Source organism: Oncorhynchus clarkii, chromosome 7 (assembly GCF_045791955.1).
Source record: "Oncorhynchus clarkii lewisi isolate Uvic-CL-2024 chromosome 7, UVic_Ocla_1.0, whole genome shotgun sequence".
Classification (NCBI taxonomy): domain Eukaryota; kingdom Metazoa; phylum Chordata; class Actinopteri; order Salmoniformes; family Salmonidae; genus Oncorhynchus; species Oncorhynchus clarkii.
The window spans coordinates 78,363,113-78,388,683 of NC_092153.1; the positions used below are offsets into that span (position 1 = coordinate 78,363,113).

At 43.2% G+C, this 25,571-nt stretch overlaps 1 protein-coding gene across 3 annotated transcripts in view; it reads left to right on the plus strand.

Annotated features, from left to right (window-relative positions):
- Window positions 1-20,390, plus strand: part of LOC139413880 (acid-sensing ion channel 1) — a 318,403-nt gene extending 298,013 nt beyond the window's left edge. For all 3 annotated transcript variants that reach the window (XM_071161718.1, XM_071161716.1, XM_071161717.1), the window contains 6 exons: window positions 2,406-2,462; window positions 3,398-3,551; window positions 13,559-13,650; window positions 14,786-14,865; window positions 15,817-15,918; window positions 18,446-20,390. In XM_071161718.1, coding sequence (XP_071017819.1) covers window positions 2,406-2,462; window positions 3,398-3,551; window positions 13,559-13,650; window positions 14,786-14,865; window positions 15,817-15,918; window positions 18,446-18,541 — 581 coding nt within the window. In that variant the 3' untranslated portion in view covers window positions 18,542-20,390. The remainder of the gene's footprint in view (window positions 1-2,405; window positions 2,463-3,397; window positions 3,552-13,558; window positions 13,651-14,785; window positions 14,866-15,816; window positions 15,919-18,445) is intronic.
- Window positions 20,391-25,571: the final 5,181 nt, after the last annotated feature.

Below are 25,571 nucleotides of genomic sequence, written 5' to 3' on the forward strand. Positions count from 1 at the left end.
TGAATGTCAACAGTGTGGCAGGGATGTGAATAACTATAGTTACTGAATGTCAACAGTGGGGCAGGGATGTGAATAACTATAGTTACTGAATGTCAACAGTGGGGCAGGGATGTGAATAACTATAGTTACTGAATGTCAACAGTGTGGCAGGGATGTGAATAACTATAGTTATAGGACAGGGGGGCAGGGATGTGAATAACTATAGTTACTGAATGTCAACAGGGGGGCAGGGATGCGAATAACTATAGTTACTGAATGTCAACAGTGTGGCAGGGATGTGAATAACTATAGTTATAGGACAGGGGGGCAGGGATGTGAATAACTATAGTTATAGGACAGGGGGGCAGGGATGTGAATAACTATAGTTATAGGACAGGGGGGCAGGGATGTGAATAACTATAGTTACTGAATGTCAACAGTGGGGCAGGGATGTGAATAACTATAGTTATAGGACAGGGGGGCAGGGATGTGAATAACTATAGTTATAGGACAGGGGGGCAGGGATGTGAATAACTATAGTTACTGAATGTCAACAGTGGGGCAGGGATGTGAATAACTATAGTTACTGAATGTCAACAGTGGGGCAGGGATGTGAATAACTATAGTTATAGGACAGGGGGGCAGGGATGTGAATAACTATAGTTACTGAATGTCAACAGTGTGGCAGGGATGTGAATAACTATAGTTATAGGACAGGGGGGCAGGGATGTGAATAACTATAGTTACTGAATGTCAACAGTGTGGCAGGGATGTGAATAACTATAGTTATAGGACAGGGGGGCAGGGATGTGAATAACTATAGTTACTGAATGTCAACAGTGGGGCAGGGATGTGAATAACTATAGTTACTGAATGTCAACAGTGTGGCAGGGATGTGAATAACTATAGTTATAGGACAGGGGGGCAGGGATGTGAATAACTATAGTTACTGAATGTCAACAGGGGGGCAGGGATGTGAATAACTATAGTTACTGAATGTCAACAGTGTGGCAGGGATGTGAATAACTATAGTTATAGGACAGGGGGGCAGGGATGTGAATAACTATAGTTATAGGACAGGGGGGCAGGGATGTGAATAACTATAGTTATAGGACAGGGGGGCAGGGATGTGAATAACTATAGTTACTGAATGTCAACAGTGGGGCAGGGATGTGAATAACTATAGTTATAGGACAGGGGGGCAGGGATGTGAATAACTATAGTTATAGGACAGTGGGGCAGGGATGTGAATAACTATAGTTACTGAATGTCAACAGTGGGGCAGGGATGTGAATAACTATAGTTACTGAATGTCAACAGTGGGGCAGGGATGTGAATAACTATAGTTATAGGACAGGGGGGCAGGGATGTGAATAACTATAGTTACTGAATGTCAACAGTGGGGCAGGGATGTGAATAACTATAGTTACTGAATGTCAACAGTGGGGCAGGGATGTGAATAACTATAGTTACTGAATGTCAACAGTGTGGCAGGGATGTGAATAACTATAGTTACTGAATGTCAACAGTGGGGCAGGGATGTGAATAACTATAGTTACTGAATGTCAACAGTGTGGCAGGGATGTGAATAACTATAGTTACTGAATGTCAACAGTGGGGCAGGGATGTGAATAACTATAGTTACTGAATGTCAACAGTGGGGCAGGGATGTGAATAACTATAGTTACTGAATGTCAACAGTGTGGCAGGGATGTGAATAACTATAGTTACTGAATGTCAACAGTGTGGCAGGGATGTGAATAACTATAGTTATAGGACAGGAGGGTGGTAATTCACTGTATCTCAGACATCAGGCTGCTGTGTTTTCTTTACCTGTGTTCTCACTAATGGAAGAGGTCGTCCAATCTGGAGAACATGAAAGGACACCAGTGTTAATGACATCAGTCATTAAATGAGGAGATTAGATCAACATGTTAGGAGGAGTACTCCAGGCAGATAAGACCGATGACATCAGTCATTAACCGATGACATCAGTCATTAAATGAGGAGATTAGATCAACATGGTAGGAGGAGTACTCCAGGCAGATAAGACCGATGACATGTCATTAAATGAGGAGATTAGATCAACATGGTAGGAGGAGTACTCCAGGCAGATAGTGCTCCCGAGTGGCACAGTGGTCTAAGGCACTGCATCTCAGTGCAAGAGGTGTCACTGCAGTCCCTGGTTCGAATCCAGGCTGTTTCACATCCGGCTGTGATTGGGACTACCATAGGGTCAGCATCGTCTGGGTTTGGTCAGTGTAGGCCGTCATTGTAAATAGCAATTTGTTCTTGACTGGTAAAATAAAACATTTAATTGTTTTATATAAAACAGATCAATCAAGAGAGAACAAGGAGTTGTAATGACTTCATCCTCTTCCTCATCCAGGACGTTATGTTCTGTCTCTCTGTCATGTTTTCCTCAGGAGATGCCCCATACTGTACCCCAGAGCAGTACAAGGAGTGTGCCGACCCTGCCTTGGGTAAGTAAAACCTCCTATCTTTGTCCGTTCACGAAGCCAGGTCCATACAGAAATGGGTCATCTAGATCAGTGTGGAAGAACTTGACTGGCCTCCACAGAGCCCTGACTTCAACCCCATCGAACGCCGACTGCGAGCCAGTCCTAATTGCCCAACATCAGTGCCCGACCTCATTAATGCTCTTGTGGCTGAATGGAAGCAAGTCCCCAAAGCGATGTTCCACCATCTAGTGGAAAGCCTTCCCAGAACAGTGGAGGCTGTTATAGCAGCAATGTTCCAACATCTAGTGGAAAGCCTTCCCAGAAGAGCGGAGGCTGTTATAGCAGCAATGTTCCAACATCTCCCAGAAGAGTGGAGGCTGTTAAGCCTTCCAACATCCAGAAGAGCGGAGGCTGTTATAGCAGCAATGTTCCAACATCTAGTGGAAAGCCTTCCCAGAAGAGTAGAGGCTGTTATAGCAGCAAAGGGGGGACAAACTCCATATTAATGCCCATGATTTTGGAATGAGATGTTCAACAAGCAGGTGTCCACATACTTTTGGTCATGCAATCTCTCTCTCTCTCTCTCTCTCTCTCTCTCTCTCTCTCTCTCTCTCTCTCTCTCTCTCTCTCTCTCTCTCTCTCTCCCTCCCTCTCTCTCCATCCCACTGGGTACAGACGTCAGTTCAACATTTAGTTTTGATTTACGTTTGGTTGAGTTGTCAACTAATGTGAATTCAACGTGAAATCAACAAAACATTTCACCGTGTCATTTGCAAATCCAATCAGTTTGTTGATTCATGTGTAAACGTGGTTGAAAATGATGTGGAATCAATGTTGATTCAAACAGTTTTTGCTGAGTGGATTGTCTGTTTCTCACGCCCCGCAACGTGCTGTAGTGCACTACATATAAAGGACACTGTCCCCTTGTTGTGTCCCCTTGTTGTGTCCCCTTATAGACTTCCTGGTGGAGAGGGATAATGACTACTGCGTGTGTGAGACACCCTGCAACATGACGCGCTTTGGAAAGGAGATGTCCTTCGTCAAGATTCCCAGTAAGGCCTCAGCCAAGTACCTGGCCAAGAAGTACAACAAGACTGAGCAATACATTGCGTAAGTTAACCTGTTTGTTCCTTATCTATCTGTCAAGTGTGGAAGTTTAAATAAAGCACAATATGATGAATTATATTCTCCCAAAAGTGGGTTTAAAAATACCTCTAGCACGCTCTGTAAATAGTTTTCTTGTGTAAAGTGTAGTTGTATTGATAATGATCACCATGACAGCAAACAGCTTAATGACGTCAAACAGACAAAACAGAAAATCCATTACAGTTAGTCAGTTACCTCAGACAAATTCATCATCGACATGATCCAACTTCTCAGTGGATAGAAAATGTGTCCTTCTCTTCCTCCAGTCTGTTTAGAGATCAGATCGTCTTGAGAGAGAGAGGTGTGTGTGTGTGTGTGTGTGTGTGTGTGTGTGTGTGTGTGTGTGTGTGTGTACACGTGTGTTTCTGATCATTGAGTGTCTGTGAGGATTGTTCACCGGTGTGTGTGACTGGCGGCAGTGTCAGATAGACAGAGGGGAGAAGTGTGTGTGACAGAGACAGACGTAGGGGGACGGTTGTTTCGCTGGTGTCGTGACTTGACTTCTAACAGTCTGAGGACCGTTATTTATCTAATCAACCTAAATATGTTTCATTGTTACCTGATTAAATGAATCATGTAACAATTAACTCACTGGATCTAGCACACCACGAGCGTGTTAAAGGTATTTACCTATCATATCTATAAACAGTCAACGTATTAATCATAACCTCGTATCATATCATCATTCTGAACAGTCGTAACCTCCTTGCATCTGCAAAAACCTGAGCCTTATGATTCAGTACTACACAGATTGGTTTAATTATTAAACTAAATGGTAACACAGGATAAACATGCACACATGTTACATTAACAACACATCCCTATTAGACTGACAACAATATGGCTGCTTGTACCAAAAGACATGGAGAGGGAGAGAGAGACAGAGAGAGAGAGAGAGAGAGAGAGAGAGAGAGAGACAGAGAGAGAGATAGATAGAGAGAGAGAGACAGAGAGAAAGAGAGAGAGAGACCGAGAGAGAGAGACAGACATAGAGAGAGACAGAGACAGAGAGACAGACAGACAGACAGAGAGAGAGAGAGAGAGAGAGACAGAGAGAGAGAGAGAGAGACAGACAGACAGAGAGAGAGAGACAGAGAGAGAGAGAGAGAGAGAGACAGAGAGAGAGAGAGAGAGACAGACAGAGAGAGAGAGACAGAGAGAGAGACAGACAGACAGAGACAGACATAGAGAGAGAAAGAGACATAGAGAGACAGAGACAGAGAGAGACAGAGAGAAAGAGAGAGAGAGAGAGACAGAGAGAGACAGACAGACAGAGAGAGAGACTCTCTATGGCCAGGGTGTGACAGAGAGAGAGAGAGACAGAGAGACAGAGACACAGAGAGAGACAGAGACAGAGAGAGAGAGAGAGACAGGGACACTTAAATGTTGTACATTTAGAAACTACTCTCACTTATAGTACTCCTATACTTTGCATACGAACCGCCGCCCACTTGGAGTAAGAAAATAATTGAAAATAACATGAAAATAACTTGGTTCGCCATGTATCTCTCTGAACCGGGCCGCTTTGGAAAGGGGGTTGGGCCTTTTGCGGCACACTTGTAAGGCTCTGATTGTCCAAAAGGGATTCCTCTGTTGTTCTCCTCTGCAGCCGTCCGGTATCCAGTGACTTATCGTGTAGTCCTGAACAGAACTACAGAGTTTATTTTCCTTCCATTTCACTCTTGATGATGCTTCGTTGAAGGTAGGCTAGCCAACCTTATTGATGGTTTCCCAGTGGGGTGATGAGAGTAGCGTAATATGATGGTTTGAGAAGGGTAATAGAATGGTCCCACTTAAATTCACTTTTCTAGATACTTTACTTAGGACAGCTAATCAGCCATACCAGTGATTGTCCGGGAGATGAGTTTATCGTCTCTACCTCGTGTTGAGATTCAGAGTTCAAACCACTTTAAACTTGCAGCTGCAGCTTCACATCTTTCTGGTCTGGTATGTTAGTTTTGTTACCCATCATTTATGCAGTTTGTTTCGAGAGGGGCGGTTCCATCAGACTGACACGCTCTCTGACCTCACTCTGGGGAGTGACTTGTCACTTGTACAAAGTTATGTAAAACTATTATCTCTTATGGCTCCTAAAATCATGTCCCTCTATTAACAAAAACACTTTCATAATTTTTCAAATTTCACGCACAATGCATCAGATGGACACTTAATGGCCTCTGACAATTCCCAATGTTCTGTTTGAAATATTGTTCCAGGATTCGCTTTAGAACGTGGTTAGAGTTTCGTCAGGAACATAGGCCTCTGGTGAACATTGGAGAGGTGTCTGGATGTTCTGTCCTCGATTTACAACAGGGTGTGAGGTGTCAATGTAACGGTCATCGTTGTATGAAGAAGTGGACCAAAGCGCAGCGTGGTAAGTGTTCATGATTTATTAAAAGAACTGAACACTGAATAACAACGAGAACGAACGAAACCGAAACAGTTCTGTCTGGTGCAGACACACAAAAACAGAAAACAACTACCCACAAAACACAGGTGGGAAAAGGCTACCTAAATATGGTTCTCAATCAGAGACAACGATAGACAGCTGCCTCTGATTGAGAACCACACCCGGCCAAGCACACAGAAATAGAAAACATAGAACAAAACATAGAATACCCACACAAACTCACAGTACCCCCTCCAAAGGTGCGGACTCCGGCCGCAAACCTATAGGGGAGGGTCTGGGTGGGCATCCATCCGCGGTGGCGGCTCTGGTGCGGGACGTGTACCCCGCTCCACCTTAGGCTTGGCCCACTTAGGTGGCGCCTCTGGCTCCTGTCTGGAGCGCCCGGACTGGAGGGCGACTCTGGCACCTCCGGACAGGAGGGCGACTCGGGCAGCTCCGGACAGGAGGGCGACTCGGGCAGCTCCGGACAGGAGGGCGACTCGGGCAGCTCCGGACAGGAGGGCGACTCGGGCAGCTCCGGACAGGAGGGCGACTCGGGCAGCTCCGGACAGGAGGGCGACTCGGGCAGCTCCGGACAGGAGGGCGACTCGGGCAGCTCCGGACAGGAGGGCGACTCGGGCAGCTCCGGACAGGAGGGCGACTCGGGCAGCTCCGGACAGGAGGGCGACTCTGGCAGCTCCGGACAGGAGGGCGACTCTGGCAGCTCCGGACAGGAGGGCGACTCTGGCAGCTCCGGACAGGAGGGCGACTCTGGCAGCTCCGGACAGGAGGGCGACCCTGGCAACTCCGGACAGGAGGGCGACCCTGGCAGCTCCGGACAGGAGGGCGACCCTGGCAGCTCCGGACAGGAGGGCGACTCTGGCAGCTCCGGACAGGAGGGCGACTCTGGCAGCTCCGGACAGGAGGGCGACTCTGGCAGCTCCGGACAGGAGGGCGACTCTGGCAGCTCCGGACAGGAGGGCGACTCTGGCAGCTCCGGACAGGAGGGCGACTCTGGCAACTCCGGACAGGAGGGCGACCCTGGCAGCTCCGGACAGGAGGGCGACTCTGGCAGCTCCGGACAGGAGGGCGACTCTGGCAGCTCCGGACAGGAGGGCGACTCTGGCACAAGACTCAGCAGGCTGGGGAGACATGCAGGAGGCCTTGTCCTTGGCCGAGACACCGGATACACTGGGCCATGGAGGCACACTGGAGGTCTCGAGCTAAGAGCCTGCACAACCCGTCCTAGCTGGATGGTGACTTTGGCCCGGCACGTGCGGGGCGCAGGCACAGGACGCACTGGGCTGTGCAGACGCACTGGAGACACAGTGCGCAGAGCCGGCGCAGGACTCACCGGGCTGTGGAGGCGCACTGGAGGTCTGGAGCGCCAAGCTGGCACAAGACGTGCAGGGCTGGGAAGGCGCCCAGGAGGCCTGGTGCGTGGGGCTGAGACAGTCTTCACCAGACGGCTAGCACGCTCCTCAGGACGAGTATGGAGAGCTGACTCAGGTGACATCAAATCGAGGACACGCTCTGTCGGGCGGATGTTGTGCCTCATGCACCAACACAGCAGCTCTCTCCTCCAATCTCCCCATCAACTCCTTCACTGTCTCTGCTTCGCTTCCTTCGCTCACCTCCAATTTCACTCCATAGCACGGGGCCTGACCAGTCCCATGCTCGCCACGGTAAGCACGGGGAGTTGGCTCAGGTCTCTAACCTGACTCTGCCACACCCCCTCTGTGGGTCCCCCCCAAAAAAAATTGGGGGGGGGGGGGGGCTGCCTCTCGGGCTTCCTTGCCAGCCGTGTTCCCTCGTAGTGTTGCCTCTCAGCCTTAGCTGCCTCCAGTTCCTCCTGTGGACGGCGATACTCCCCAGCCTGCCTCCAGGGTCCCTTCCCGTCCAGGATCTCCTCCCATGTCCAGGAGTCCATTACACCACACTGCTTGGTCCTTTGGTGGTGGGTAGTTCTATAACGGTCATCGTTGCATGAAGAAGTGGACCAAAGCGCAGCGTGGTAAGTGTTCATGATTTATTAAAAGAACTGAACACTGAATGAGAACGAACTAAACCGAAACAGTTCTGTCTGGTGCAGACCCACAAAAACAGAAAACAACTACCCACAAAACACAGGTGGGAAAAGGCTACCTAAGTATGGTTCTCAATCAGAGACAACGATAGACAGCTGCCTCTGATTGAGAACCACACCCGGGCCAAACACACAGAAATAGAAAACATAGAACAAAACATAGAATGCCCACCCCAACTCACGCCCTGACCAAACCAAAATAGAGACATAAAAATGATCTTTAAGGTCAGGGCGTGACAGTCAACCCCCACCAGTTCCCTCCTCCCCCCTCTGCGGGTGAGATGGGGTCTGGTTGAAGTAATTTATTGCAAAGCTGATCTGACCTATTTGGATCCTCACTGGACAGTCATGACACAGGGCACCAGAAGGTGGGATTGTCTGACTGTTGCTCTCATGCCAGCTGCTCTAGGGTGTGTGTGTATCAGACAGTCCCAGTGGGTCAGAGATCCCAGGTTAATCAGAAGAGTAAGGAGAGGAGCTGACAGCCGTTTGTCTGGCGACGACGTGATGTGCACACGCTGACACTGAAACATAACACACAGCCGCTCCTGCAAATCAGAGGAGAGAGAGAGTTTATTATACGTGTTCTATATTCTATTTGTGATTCAGATTATATGTGTTCTACATTCTATATGTGATTCAGATTACACATGTTCTACATTCTATATGTGATTCAGATTATACATGCTCTACATTCTATATGTGATTCAGATTATACATGTTCTACATTCTATATGTGATTCAGATTACACATGTTCTACATTCTATATGTGATTCAGATTATACGTGTTCTACATTTTATGTGATTCAGATTATACATGTTCTACATTCTATATGTGATTCAGATTATACGTGTTCTACATTTTATGTGATTTAGATTATACATGTTCTACATTCTATATATGATTCAGATTATACATGTTCTACATTCTACATGTGATTCAGATTATACATGTTCTACATTGTATGTGATTCAGATTATACATGTTCTACATTCTATATGTGATTCAGATTATACATGTTCTACATTCTATATGTGATTCAGATTATACATGTTCTACATTCTACATGTGATTCAGATTATACATGTTCTACATTTTATGTGATTTAGATTATACATGTTCTACATTCTATATGTGATTCAGATTATACATGTTCTACATTCTATATGTGATTCAGATTATACATGTTCTACATTCTATATGTGATTCAGATTATACATGTTCTACATTCTATATGTGATTCAGATTATACATGTTCTACATTCTATATGTGATTCAGATTATACATGTTCTACATTCTACATGTGATTCAGATTATACATGTTCTACATTCTATATGTGATTCAGATTATACATGTTCTACATTCTATATGTGATTCAGATTATACATGTTCTACATTTTATGTGATTCAGATTATATGTGTTCTACATTCTATATGTGATTCAGATTATACATGTTCTACATTCTATATGTGATTCAGATTATACATGTTCTACATTCTATATGTGATTCAGATTATACATGTTCTACATTCTATAAATTATTCAGATTATACATGTTCTACATTCTATATGTGATTCAGATTATACATGTTCTACATTCTATAAATTATTCAGATTATACATGTTCTACATTCTATATGTGATTCAGATTATACGTGTTCTACATTTTATGTGATTCAGATTATACATGTTCTACATTCTATATGTGATTCAGATTATACATGTTCTACATTCTATATGTGATTCAGATTATACATGTTATACATTCTATATGTGATTCAGATTATACATGTTCTACATTCTATGTGTGATTCAGATTATACATGTTCTACATTCTATATGTGATTCAGATTATACATGTTCTACATTCTAGATGTGATTCAGATTATACATGTTCTACATTTTATGTGATTCAGATTATATGTGTTCTACATTCTATATGTGATTCAGATTATACATGTTCTACATTCTATATGTGATTCAGATTATACATGTTCTACATTCTATAAATTATTCAGATTATACATGTTCTACATTCTATATGTGATTCAGATTATACATGTTCTACATTCTATAAATTATTCAGATTATACATGTTCTACATTCTATATGTGATTCAGATTATACATGTTCTACATTCTATAAATTATTCAGATTATACATGTTCTACATTCTACATGTGATTCAGATTATACGTGTTCTACATTCTATATGTGATTCAGATTATACATGTTCTACATTCTATATATGATTCAGATTATACATGTTCTATATTTTATATGTGATTCAGATTATACATGTTCTACATTCTATAAATTATTCAGATTATACATGTTCTACATTCTACATGTGATTCAGATTATACGTGTTCTACATTCTATATGTGATTCAGATTATACATGTTCTACATTCTATATATGATTCAGATTATACATGTCCTATATTTTATATGTGATTCAGATTATACATGTTCTACATTCTATATGTGATTCATATTATACATGTTCTACATTCTATAAATTATTCAGATTATACATGTTCTACATTCTATATGTGATTCAGATTATATGTGTTCTACATTATATATGTGATTCAGATTATACATGTTCTACATTCTATATGTGATTCAGATTATACATGTTCTACATTCTACATGTGATTCAGATTATACATGTTCTACATTCTATATGTGATTCAGATTATACATGTTCTACATTTTATGTGATTCAGATTATATGTGTTCTACATTCTATATGTGATTCAGATTATACATGTTCTACATTCTATATGTGATTCAGATTATACATGTTCTACATTCTATATGTGATTCAGATTACACATGTTCTACATTCTATATGTGATTCAGATTACACATGTTCTACATTCTATATGTGATTCAGATTACACATGTTCTACATTCTATATGTGATTCAGATTATACATGTTCTACACTCTATATGTGATTCAGATTATACATGTTCTACATTCTATATGTGATTCAGATTATACATGTTCTACATTTTATGTGATTCAGATTATATGTGTTCTACATTCTATATGTGATTCAGATTATACATGTTCTACATTCTATATGTGATTCAGATTATACATGTTCTACATTCTATATGTGATTCAGATTACACATGTTCTACATTCTATAAATGATTCAGATTATACGTGTTCTACATTCTGTAAATGATTCAGATTATACATGCTCTACATTCTATAAATGATTCAGATTATACATGCTCTACATTCTATAAATGATTCAGATTGTACATGTTCTACATTCTATAAATGATTCAGATTATACATGCTCTACATTCTGTAAATGATTCAGATTATACATGCTCTACATTCTATAAATGATTCAGATTATACATGTTCTACATTCTATATGTGACTCACATTTGCCTGAGTCACAAAGTCTTGTTTGTGAACATCAAAAGTATTTTCTGATTGACTGTAGATTTACTGTGATTTTATTTATGTCAAAGCCATGATAGCGGTATTAAAACATTTACCTGTTGATTTATCATCAGAGCGAAACAGCTGTAGTGTTGATGGTTCCAATTGGCACCGTATTCCCTATGTAGCCCTGGTCAAAAGTAGTGCACTATTTAGGGAATAGGGTACAGTTTTGGGATGCACACTAGGAGTCTAACTTGCCCTGCATTTGGATTCCTGTAGTTCGACACAACACTTGTTTACCAGATATTCAGTAACTAAATCATCCACTGTGCCCGAGGCCTTGATGTACAGTAATCCCTGCTTGACATTCTACAGACAAGAGAGAGGGAAAGAGTGATGAGTGAGAGAGGTACCAAAGGTATGTGGACACCTGCTTGTCAAACATCTTGTTCCAAATTCATGGGCATTAAAATGGAGCTGCTATAACAGCCTCTTCTCATCTGGGAAGGCTTTCCACTAGATGTTGGAACATTGCTGCGGGAACTTCCTTCCTTTCAGCCACAAGAGCATTAGTGAGGTTGGCCACTGATGTTGGGCGATTAGGCCTGGCTCGCAGTCGGCGTTCCAAGTAATCTCAAAGGTGTTCGATGGGGTTGAGGTCAGGGCTCTGTGCAGACCAGTCAAGTTCTTCTACACCGATCTCAACAAACCATTTCTGTTTTAAGATTTCCCTACACTGGAACTATGGGGCCTAGCCCGAACCATGAAAAATAGCCCCAGACCATTATTTCTCCTCCACCAAACTTTACCGTTGTCGGTCTGATAGCGTTCTCCTGGCATCCACCAAGCCCAGATTCATCCGTCGGACTGCCAGATGGTGAAGCATGATTCATCACTCCAGAGAACGTGTTCCCACTGCTCCAGAGTCCAATGACGGCGAGCTTTACGCCACTCCAGCTGACGCTTGGCATCGCACATCGTGATCTTAGGCTTGTGTACAGCTGCTCGGCCATGGAAACCCAATTCATGAAGCTCCCGGCGAACAGTTATTTTGCTGACGTTTCTTGTAAAGGCAGTTTGGAACTCGGTAGTGAATGTTGCAAACAAGGGCAGACGATTTTTACGCGCTACATGCTTCTGTACACTGCGCTTCCGTTCTGTGAGCTTGTGTGGCCTACCACTTCATGGCTGAGCCATTGTTCCTCCTAGACGTTTCCACTTCACAACAACAGCACTTACAGTGCTTGCACTTGCAGCTCTAGCAGGGCAGAAATTTGACAAACTGATTTGTTGGAAAGGTGGAATCCTACATGACTGTGCCACGTTGAAAGTCACTGAGGTCTTCAGTAAGACCATTCTACTGCTAATGTTTGTCTAAGGAGATTGCATGGCTGTGTTCTATTTTATTCACCTGTCAGTAACGGTGTGGCTGAATTAGCCGAATCCACTAATTTGAAAGGGTGTCCACATACTTTTGTATATATAGTGTATAATTCAGTACAGTGAAATCACAACAGGAAACATTTCCTTCGTATGTTTCCCTTAATGGCAGATCCAAGCCAGGAGGAAATTATCTGAAGGCAAACTACACACACATGTACACGCACGACCACAAATGATTTGCTCAACCTGAAACATCTGCTCAGTCATCTATCTGAAGATTAGAAACAGGAAATCATGCAGGCGAGGAGAGGAACAGCCTGCCGTGCCAATCAATGCTCAATTGCTATTAGATGTGGGTATTAAGTATGAAGTGGACTTGTTGGTTTTATTGAAGGTTCCTAGATGACGTCTCCTGCTGTTGTGTCCTTGATCAAGACACTTAACCCCGAAACTGCTCCAGGGGTGCTGCACCGGGTGGGTGTCTTAGGGGGTTAGGAGAAAACAACAATACTAATAGCTGTGTCTTTAAGGTCTGAGTTTCTTAGGGGGTTAGGAGAAAACAACAATACTAATAGCTGTGTCTTTAAGGTCTGAGTTTCTTAGGGGGTTAGGAGAAAACAACAATACTAATAGCTGTGTCATTTTAGACAATAAGTTATCTTATTCTTCCTCTCTTCCCTCTCCTCTTGGTTGACAGTGATAACATCCTGGTTCTGGATATCTTCTTTGAGGCTCTGAACTACGAGACCATCGAGCAGACGAAAGCTTACGAGTTCGCAGGGTTGCTGGGTAAGAAAATGCTGGTCAGCAGTTGATCGGAAATTGCTGAACAAAATAGCAAATACAGTTATTATAAGTTTTAATTAAATTGATTTTAACCACCCTGAGGTGTGTCGTTATAGCTGAGTACAACATTTTTAAATTATGTTTTAGCCTGTGAATAAAAACATGAACTCAATATTACTTCATTTACTATGGAACCAACATTTCAGGTTCCGGACACAAAGCCGTTGCCTGAAAAATTTCAAATATTTTTCATCATGTATATTTTCATCATGTATGTCATGTGTTTTCAGGTGATATTGGTGGTCAGATGGTTCTCTCCATGTGTTTTCAGGTGATATTGGTGGTCAGATGGTTCTCTCCATGTGTTTTCAGGTGATATTGGTGGTCAGATGGTTCTCTCCATATGTTTTCAGGTGATATTGGTGGTCAGATGGTTCTCTCCATGTGTTTTCAGATGATATTGGTGGTCAGATGCGTCTCTCCATGTGTTTTCAGGTGATATTGGTGGTCAGATGGTTCTCTCCATGTGTTTTCAGGTGATATTGGTGGTCAGATGGTTCTCTCCATGTGTTTTCAGGTGATATTGGTGGTCAGATGGTTCTCTCCATGTGTTTTCAGGTGATATTGGTGTTCAGATGGGTCTCTCCATGTGTTTTCAGGTGATATTGGTGGTCAGATTTCTTCATGTGTTTTCAGGTGATATTGGTGGTCAGATGGTTCTCTCATGTGTTTTCAGGTGATATTGGTGGTCAGATGGTTCTCTCCATGTGTTTTCAGGTGATATTGGTGGTCAGATGGTTCTCTCCATGTGTTTTCAGGTGATATTGGTGGTCAGATGGTTCTCTCCATATGTTTTCAGGTGATATTGGTGGTCAGATGGTTCTCTCATGTGTTTTCAGGTGATATTGGTGGTGTGTTTTCATATGTTTTCAGGTGATATTGGTGGTCAGATGGTTCTCTCCATGTGTTTTCAGGTGATATTGGTGGTCAGATGGTTCTCTCCATATGTTTTCAGGTGATATTGGTGGTCAGATGGTTCTCTCCATGTGTTTTCAGGTGATATTGGTGGTCAGATGGTTCTCTCCATGTGTTTTCAGGTGATATTGGTGGTCAGATGGTTCTCTCCATGTGTTTTCAGGTGATATTGGTGGTCAGATGGGTCTGTTCATTGGAGCCAGTATCCTCACCATCTTGGAGCTCTTTGACTACCTATATGAGGTAAGCCTTCATTTTGTAAATGTAAAATGTTTCTACGTTTCCTGTCAGATCTTTCTTCAAAACCTTATCCGGTGTGTCCTGAAACAGTTTATGTCTTGGGGTTTTGCTTGCATCTAGGTTTCTTAGAGAAAGTTTGCCTCTAGGTTATGGTAGTATATATGTCAATGTAAATGTAAATATCCTTCATTTACATGATTCCCTCAGGGCAATATGTCTAGTTAAGTGCTAGACAGACACAGGCCTTAGAACCAGTCAGCCACGCGGAAACCATCCATTTCCACTAGCATTGCTGCATTCTCCGTAAATGCTAACCGGTTAAAAAACTGCCTGGAGGAAACAACACCCAAGGGAAGTTTTTTAAGCTACACTTAATAATCGCCCACTTTAAATCAAACCTGCAGAGCATTCATTTCCAGGTGTCTGAAAGCAGCTCATCTCTCTCAGGCGCAGCACTGTTGACTGCATGAACATTTGAGTCATATTGTAGTTGGGATTCAGGTAGGATGCCTCTGTTGCTGTCGATTTGTATCAGAGCAGCAACCTCCCTGGGTAGAATAGCTTCCTGTTCAACAAGGATGTCTTTCTGTTTACTGTATGTTCATGTACTCATGATTAATTCTATCTATAGAAAATAAAACATAATAATAATAATGATTTTTGGAATAATTGGAATAAACTGGGATCAGTAGCTTATCTCATTATTGTTAACGTTACTGACACTGGAAATAATTTCTGTGTATGTACCATCAATTGTCTTTGAATGATATAACTTTTTCTTCACTATATTCATTTGTCTCAATACGAATCCAGTAATAAACAGGGAAACCTGTTCACCAGCCGTTTTGTAAAAGATAAAGGAAAACAGATGAACAGTCAGTTGGCTGCATTCCAAAAGTCTGGTTCTCTGAGGCACTGCTTCAAAGACCAGCTACTGTGTTTGCTTGTTTGCAGGTGATCAAGTACAAGCTGTGTCGGTGCTCAAATAAGAAACACAAACGCAGCAACAGCAACGACCGGGGAGCAGCTCTGAGTCTGGAGGACATCAAACGCCATGTCAGTAGGCCAGCTCTATCTCTGGCTAAGTATTTGCAGTGTCTGGAAAAATTGTTGGACCGAGACAGGGTAGATAGGGGGGCGGGGGGGGGGGGGGGGGGGTAGACAGGGAGACAAAAATAAAATAAAAAAAACAGAGAGAGAGGTACAGTGATAAAAGAGAAGGTGAGAGATTGTGGAAATGGTTTCAATTTAATCACGGATGGTCTGTAGGACCGGCCTAGTGGGTTTACAATGAGAGCTTTGGGTGGGGGTGACAGCTTCTGATTTTCAAGTGTACACTCTTAGGAAAAAGGTTCCAAAAGGGTTATTTGGCTGTTTCCTTCTTAGTTCCAGGGAGAACCCTTTTTGGTTTCACATAGAACCATGTAGAACCCTCTGTGGAAAGAGAGAGAGAGAGAGATGGTTGGTTCGCTGCATGGAGTTAAATCATCCTCCTTTACCCTGCTTTCCTTCGTTTAATCCAGCCTGTTTCATCTTTCTTACCCAAAATGGCACCCTATTCACTAATTTAGACTTAGTAGTGCACTATAAAAGAAAAGGGTGATTTTTGGCAGTATTTTCTCTTTGGTTTCTTTCCACTACAGTATGCTCTCTACTACCGGAAGTCTTATTCCTGTCTGTCCTTCCTTTTCGCTCATCCCTCGGGCTCTGTGTGAGAACCTCTTATTCCTGTCTGTCCTTCCTGTTCGCTCATCCCTCGGGCTCTGTGTGAGAACCACTTATTCCTGTCTGTGTTTCCTGTTCGCTCATCCCTCGGGCTCTGTGTGAGAACCTCTTATTCCTGTCTGTGTTTCCTGTTCGCTCATCCCTCGGGCAATGTGTGAGAACCTCTTATTCTTGTCTGTCCTTCCTGTTCGCTCATCCCTCGGGCTCTGTGTGAGAACCTCTTATTCCTGTCTGTGTTTCCTGTTCGCTCATCCCTCGGGCTCTGTGTGAGAACCTCTAATTCCTGTCTGTTCTTCCTGTTCGCTTATCCCTCAGGCTCTGTGTGAGAACCTCTTATTCCTGTCTGTCCTTCCTGTTCGCTCATCCCTCAGGCTCTGTGTGAGAACCTCTTATTCCTGTCTGTCCTTCCTGTTCGCTTATCCCTCGGGCTCTGTGTGAGAACCTCTTATTCCTGTCTGTGTTTCCTGTTCGCTCATCCCTCGGGCTCTGTGTGAGAACCTCTTATTCCTGTCTGTGTTTCCTGTTCGCTCATCCCTCGGGCTCTGTGTGAGAACCTCTTATTCTTGTCTGTCCTTCCTGTTCGCTCATCCCTCGGGCTCTGTGTGAGAACCTCTTATTCCTGTCTGTGTTTCCTGTTCGCTCATCCCTCGGGCTCTGTGTGAAAACCTCTTATTCCTGTCTGTGTTTCCTGTTCGCTCATCCCTCGGGCTCTGTGTGAGAACCTCTTATTCCTGCCTGTCCTTCCTGTTCGCACATCCCTCGGGCTCTGTGTGAGAACCTCTTATTCCTGCCTGTCCTTTCTGTTCGCTCATCCCTCGGGCTCTGTGTGAGAACCTCTAATTTCTGTCTGTCTTCCTGTTCGCTCATCCCTCGGGCTCTGTGTGAGAACCTCTTATTCCTGTCTGTCCTTCCTGTTCGCTCATCCCTCGGGCTCTGTGTGAGAACCTCTTATTCCTGTCTGTGTTTCCTGTTCGCTCATCCCTCGGGCTCTGTGTGAGAACCTCTTATTCCTGTCTGTGTTTCCTGTTCGCTCATCCCTCGGGCTCTGTGTGAGCACCTCTTATTCCTGTCTGTGTTTCCTGTTCGCTCATCCCTCGGGCTCTGTGTGAGAACCTCTTATTCCTGTCTGTGTTTCCTGTTAGCTCATCCCTCGGGCTCTGTGTGAGAACCTCTTATTCCTGTCTGTGTTTCCTGTTCGCTCATCCCTCGGGCTCTGTGTGAGAACCTCTTATTCCTGTCTGTGTTTTCTGTTCGCTCATCCCTCGGGCTCTGTGTGAGAACCTCTAATTTCTGTCTGTCCTTCCTGTTCGCTCATCCCTCGGGCTCTGTATGAGAACCTCTTATTCCTGTCTGTGCTTCCTGTTCGCTCATCCCTCGGGCTCTGTGTGAGAACCTCTTATTCCTGTCTGTGTTTCCTGTTCGCTCATCCCTCGGGCTCTGTGTGAGAACCTCTTATTCCTGTCTGTGTTTCCTGTTCGCTCATCCCTCGAGCTCTGTGTGAGAACCTCTTATTCCTGTCTGTGTTTCCTGTTCGCTCATCCCTCGGGCTCTGTGTGAGAACCTCTAATTTCTGTCTGTCCTTCCTGTTCGCTCATCCCTCGGGCTCTGTGTGAGAACCTCTTATTCCTGTCTGTGTTTCCTGTTCGCTCATCCCTCGGGCTCTGTGTGAGAACCTCTTATTCCTGTCTGTCCTTCCTGTTCGCTCATCCCTCGGGCTCTCTGTGAGAACTTCTTATTCCTGTCTGTGTTTCCTGTTCGCTCATCCCTCGGGCTCTGTGTGAGAACCTCTCATTTCTGTCTCTCTCCTTTCTTCTTCCCTTCATTTTTTCTGATCATTTGTTCACTTCTCTTCCCTCAGACGCCCTGTGAGAACCTGCGTACGCCGGGTACGTATCCTGCCAACATGCTTCCTCACCATCCAGCACAGGGCAACTTCGAAGACTTCACATGCTGAGCCAATCAGGAAAAAGCAGGAAATACCTGAGCCAATCAGGACAGGAGGAAGGAGGAATAACCTGGCTGGCAGTATGCAACCAAAGTCAACCATACAACAAGAATATCTGACGTGAACGGATTCTCAATATGGAAACTTTTCTTACTGTCTGAGAGGAGGGGGAAAATATCAACAATCACAACAATTACATTAAGAGAGAAGAAGAAGATTTTTCCGAACATAAATATCTGTAAAAGTTCCAGAACATTTTTGGGAATTTGGAATCATAAAAGTAAATCCTGAATGTTCTATGTCTATGTCTGGAATAGAACCAGGAAACGAAGACTCTACTCTTCAAGATCACACTGCAAATATGGACTTCTCACTCTAAAACAGACAGATATGGGAAATGTATCTAACTAGTGTACAGACACAGCACTGTACAAAAAACATCAACAGAGCCTCATGCCTTTATAACAGCCAACATCTGGCTGTCAGTTGCTGATCAGGCTGGCCTATTAGGATAGTAGTATGATGGGGATCAATTCCATTTCAATTCAGACAATTAACTTCCCGAATTGACTGAATTGGAATGGAATTGACCCCAACCCTGGTCAGTGGAGAAATGTTGTGCTTCACTCAACTCCACTGTAGATATAGCACCGTAACTGCTGTGATGCTTCGTCGGGGTACAGTTCCAGTGGGAGTCTCTGTCTGTCTTGAGAATGTAGCCATCTCCACAATGGGTTACATCAATAACAACCAAGATGAGTAGTGGAAGCATTTAGGGAGAAGGTAGTAGAGAGCTCTACCATTTAGTAAAAACGTAATGGTGAACTTTTCAGGTCTCATCTTGTAAATGCATGCTTGTATATCGTCTTCTGCATGTATTACCTTTTTTTGAAATTGTTTAATTCTTTTTCATTTGCATTATTGCTGCCAAGTTTGCCTCGAAGATACAGGAAGAAGATGATGCTCCCCTCCTAATAGTGCGTGTGCGTGCATGCGTGCGCGTGTTTGTGTAATGAAATGTGTTGGTTTGTGTGACCAGCCTGGTTGAATCCACCAGATAGCAGCTGAACCTCACTCCAACAACACGCCTTGTTTCATTAATCCATGTTAAATGTGTGCCCTATCCTATAATCCCAAATCATCCCCTAGCAACTATGCCGCACGTACTTGTATGGAGACAATTCCACCTGTCACAGACAGAGCTTCCACATTGTGTACGCCTATCCAGTCCTCTCAGTTCTACGGTGCCTAGGGAGTAGTAGGGGCTACGGTTTGACATGGGATTTAGGAAGGACTTGTGAGATGTGTTATTTCCAGTCTATTCATTTACTCATGGTCTTGACTGACATAAGGGGTGTGTGGGAAGTTTTCCAGAAATCAGTTCATTTTCCCTTGTAATTCTGTGCAAGTTTTGAAATGTTCTGTATCTGTGTTCTAGTCGCAAATATGTCATTATCAAAGCACAATTACACCGATATGTAGAGGTGATGATGTAAAAGAAAAAGTAGATGAATTCTTATGGATATTCTCATAATACCAAGGTTTTTTATTATTACAGTGTAGCAGTTTTTTGGGTTTGTTTTCTTTGCTACAGAATAGGGTTCCAGTAACTTTCCCAACATTTCCAGGTTTTTTCAGAAATCCCCGGAATCAGGAGGGAATCTTCCGGCTGGAAATCCTTCGCCTGGGATTTCCGGAAGACCTGGGAATGTTGGGAGAAGTTGCAGGTATTTTGTAAGCGTGCTACATAAACATACATATTGCCTGATAGTCCAGTCTCCATCAGGTTACCGACTGTTCTATTTATCTAACAAAGCATATTATAATAAAATGTAAATATCATTTTGAACATTTATTATTCTATGGAGGTCTCCTTTCTTGTGTGTGTGTCAGAGCCGTGTGTGTAGGTGGCAGGGAAGTCAGGCACAGGAGAGTCAAACGAGTGTAATGGAGTCCTTTTACTATATGTCCACTAAACGTGTTCCAAACACTAAATGTACATACATAATAAACATGGGTACGAGGACCCGACGCGCACCTATACAAACACCTATACAAACACCTATACAAACACCTACACAAACACCTATACAACCACCTATACAAACACCTATACAACCACCTATACAAACACCTATACAAACACCTATACAAACACCTATACAAACACCTATACAAACACCTATACAAACACCTATACAACCACCTATACAAACACCTATACAAACACCTATACAACCACCTATACAAACACCTATACAAACACCTATACAACCACCTATACAAACACCTATACAACCACCTATACAAACACCTATACAACCACCTATACAAACACCTATACAAACACCTATACAACCACCTATACAACCATAAACAACTCTGACATAAAACCATCTCTGACAAAGACATGAGGGGGAACAGAGGGTAAATACACAACAGGTAATGAATGGGATTGAAACCAGGTGTGTTCTTAGGACTGATAGGGTTAATAAGACTGTTCAAAGTTGACTTTATATTTTTAAACCTTGCTTCATGAAGAGAAAGGTGGGTATTTCAGTAGTTGCACACCAAAAGTTGCAACAGTTGCACAACCCAACGTCAGTATTTGAGGGAGCGGGGGGTATTTCAATATAGTTGACACAACAATGTTTGTTTTTGAAGGGGGGGGGGGGGTATTTCAATATAGTTGACACAACAATGTTTGTTTTTGAAGGGGGGGGGGGGGGGGGGTATTTCAATATAGTTGACACAACAATGTTTGTTTTTGAAGGGGGGGGGGGGGGGGGTATTTCAATATAGTTGACACAACAATGTTTGTTTTTGAAGGGGGGGGGGGGTATTTCAATATAGTTGACACAACAATGTTTGTTTTTGAAGGGGGGGGGGGGGGTATTTCAATATAGTTGACACAACAATGTTTGTTTTTGAAGGGGGGGGGGGGGGTATTTCAATATAGTTGACACAACAATGTTTGTTTTTGAAGGGGGGGGGGGGGGGGGTATTTCAATATAGTTGACACAACAATGTTTGTTTTTGAAGGGGGGGGGGGGGGTATTTCAATATAGTTGACGTTTACACCATAACGTTAATATTTGAGGGGGGTATTTCAGTATAATTGCAGTATTGTTGACACAACGTCATTGGTATTTTGCGGCTGCAGGACTGAACTGCAGTAGAAATGTAATTATACTCTCAGCTGCGGGATGACAACAGGATGGATAGGAAATATCCTGAACAGGAGTTTTATCTAGATTGTCAGTGGGCCAGCCCTGATCTCACTACAGTACATCCATCTGTTCTGTTCCCAGTTCCAACCAACTGTCAGCTTCAGTTTGAATTTTTGGTTCAGTGATGCAGCACCATTGGTAGGTTGGTTCATCCTTTTCCATCAGATAGGATTTTGAGTCGGAGCTTCACTAACTTTTTAAAAGGTTTATTTTTAGCAATAAGGCCCGAGGGGGTGTGGTATATGGCCAATATACCACGGCTAAGGGCTGTTCTTAGACTGGTTACCAATGTAATTAGAGCAGTAAAAATGTATGTTTTGTCATACCCAAGGGATGCGGTCTGCTATACCACGGCTTTCGGCCAATCAGCATTTAGGGCTTGAACAACCCAGTTAATATTTGCTATTAGTTGTTGTCTTACCAATGTTATTATAGGTTTTATTATCAAGGCATTACACATACTTGGGTGGTCCCCTTCCGTGCTGTTACACACACCAGAGTCAGCCTGCCTCTCAAGGTACAGAGGCTTATATAGGACTTTCTCAGATATAATGAAAACTTTCAAGGCTCAATAGATGCAATTAAACTTGGTTTGAAATTAGAAATGATAAGGACGTCCCTCACAGCCCGGCCCTGTTACAGTCATTTTCCCATAGAGCTACTTTCAGGTATCAAGGTATTGTATCCCAAATGGCACCCTATTCCCTATATAGTGCACTACTTTTGACCAAAGCCCAAAGGGCACTAGTCAAAAGCAGTGCACTTCATAGGGAATATAGTACAATTTGGGATACAGTCAAGGTACCAAGGTACTGTAGCTATGTGATTAATAGCCTGCTATAGCCTGCTCACCACTATAATTTGCAGAGTGTGACTGATTATTATCTTGGCTATCACTCTGGATGGATGGACCCTCCCGATTGCAGCAACCACCAAGGTATAACAATAGTGATAATGAGATATAAACCTCACCTCATCATTCATCTAGTGTAACAGGTTCTTGTAACACACACGTGCGGACACACACACACACAGGGCAAGCTAGGGCTCCAATATAATGACTTAGGGAAATGTCTCTTCTCAGAATCTCTGTGATCATTTTTTACCTCACAACATTCATTTGTTTGCCCTCTATTATATTAGCCAGGCAAATAGAAAGAGTAATGAAGGATTTATGATGTGTGTCTTTGTCTAAACGATTGTCTGCTACTAAAAAGACTGGATGAGGGGGGAGGTCAGTAACAGAGGACTGTGAGGAGAGGATGTGTACATCCCAAAAGGCACCCTATTCCTTATTTAAGTGCACTACTTTTGAACAGGGTCCATAGGGCTTTGGTCAAAAGTAATGCACTATATAGGGGGTTAGGGTGCCGTTTGGGACTGAGACGAGGAGATGCTGCCAACAACCAAAACTCAGTGGGTGCACTGTGTTGCATTCTGATGAGGCGATGCCTGTGTCTTCGCTCTTCGGCCTACATTTCATTCCAAGAAAGACGTTCAATTTCCTTCTGCCCTCGCTCATGTCCTTGACTGGGTCTAAGACAACTGGGTAGGTGGAACTCAGCAATAACTGCACCTAGTTTCCTGCCAGGTTGCTTTCCCTTATCCAGTCCATTCAGATCTGTGAAGGGAGGGAAGTGAACAATGGCACAAGGGAGGGAACATCTTGGAATGAAGTGCAGTCCATGTTGCTACCCTGGAGTTATCTTGAATAAAGACAGTCCTACAACTGAGTCATCGTTATAGTAAGTCATGGTAGTGTGGATAAATGTGCCCATTGTACTGCAACATTTAAGTCACTGTAACCTGTAAATGACTGTTCATATTGTTTTTTACATCCATATGAGTCATCCCTGACATCTTACGAGCTCCAACCCGACTGTCGTCCCGTAGCACGTCTGTAACCATAAATGCTTTGAAAACAACTAGGGCTGTGACGGTCATGACATTTTGTCAGCTGGTGATTTGTCTCATGGTAGTTGACCGGTAATTTACATAAGCCTATTTAGCATCTCTGGTTTCCACATAGCCTACAAGCCACTGGTGCAGACCTTTGGAACATGTGCATTTTAAAGAGTCTAATAAATCCATGTGATATAGTCTACACCTTCACAATAATATGAATGATTTATTTTAGACAGGACTTAAGAAACATGATGTAAAGAAAATGTAGCAAACGATTTGTGAGGGAGTGATTTTTGAGGGAGTGATTTATGAGGGAGTGATTTTTGAGGGAGTGCGCACATGCGGCTATTCTGTGTTGAGCGGTTAACAACAACAAAAACGGTCCTCCTATATGCTTAGTTTAGAGTTATTTATGCAACTTAAGTTGTGATACAAACCTTAGGCTATATGTTTTTTTGATTTGTAATACTTTCTAAGGCTGCATGATACAACTCTAATGACAATTTGAAAAAAGTCCCATGAAAGACATTGTTCTGTTTCTTGCTCAAGCTGCACACTCAGTCTCCTACAATTTGACAAGCGCTTGATACTATTTACAGTACTAATATGTGAGGAAGTCAAAACTCAGAGTGCGCATATGAAGCAGGAGTTAGGGGGATTCAGCTAAAAGTGATAGTTTGAAACAGGTCCTATACACAAGATTGAGAGTTATTTGTCAACTTAAGTTGTGAATGATACAAAACCTTAGAATGTCTTCGAAATCTAAACGTATATGGGCTGCATGCTGTGAGTATAGGCTGTTGATGACTTGAGAAAGCAGCAAAAAAAGCTGGCACTCTGTTCCTAGCCTCAAATCAATGAACCAACAGCATCGACGAGGACTATATGTTCTCTCCAAGACTCTTGGATAGATTGTCTGGAGTGTAGCACACGGTGCAGTCCATCCAGTATGCCTAATGATACAGTCCATCCAGTAGGCCTAATGATACAGTCCATCCAGTATGCCTAATGATACAGTCCATCCAGTAGGCCTAATGATACAGTCCATCCAGTATGCCTAATGATACAGTCCATCCACTATGCCTAATGATACAGTCCATCCAGTAGGCCTAATGATACAGTCCATCCAGTATGCCTAATGATACAGTCCATCCAGTATGCCTAATGATACAGTCCATCCACTATGCCTAATGATACAGTCCATCCAGTAGGCCTAATGATACAGTCCATCCAGTATGCCTAATGATGCAGTCCATCCAGTATGCCTAATGATACAGTCCATCCAGTATGCCTAATGATACAGTCCATCCAGTAGGCCTAATGATACAGTCCATCCAGTAGGCCTAATGATACAGTCCATCCAGTAGGCCTAATGATACAGTCCATCCAGTATGCCTAATGATACAGTCCATCCACTATGCCTAATGATACAGTCCATCCAGTAGGCCTAATGATACAGTCCATCCAGTATGCCTAATGATACAGTTCATCCAGTATGCCTAATGATACAGTCCATCCACTATGCCTAATGATACAGTCTATCCACTATGCCTAATGATACAGTCCATCCAGTATGCCTAATGATACAGTCCATCCAGTATGCCTAATGATACAGTCCATCCAGTATGCCTAATGATACAGTCCATCCACTATGCCTAATGATACAGTCTATCCAGTAGGCCTAATGATACAGTCCATCCAGTATGCCTAATGATACAGTCCATCCAGTATGCCTAATGATACAGTCTATCCACTATGCCTAATGATACAGTCTATCCACTATGCCTAATGATACAGTCCATCCACTATGCCTAATGATACAGTCTATCCACTATGCCTAATTATACAGTCCATCCAGTATGCCTAATGATACAGTCCATCCAGTATGCCTAATGATACAGTCC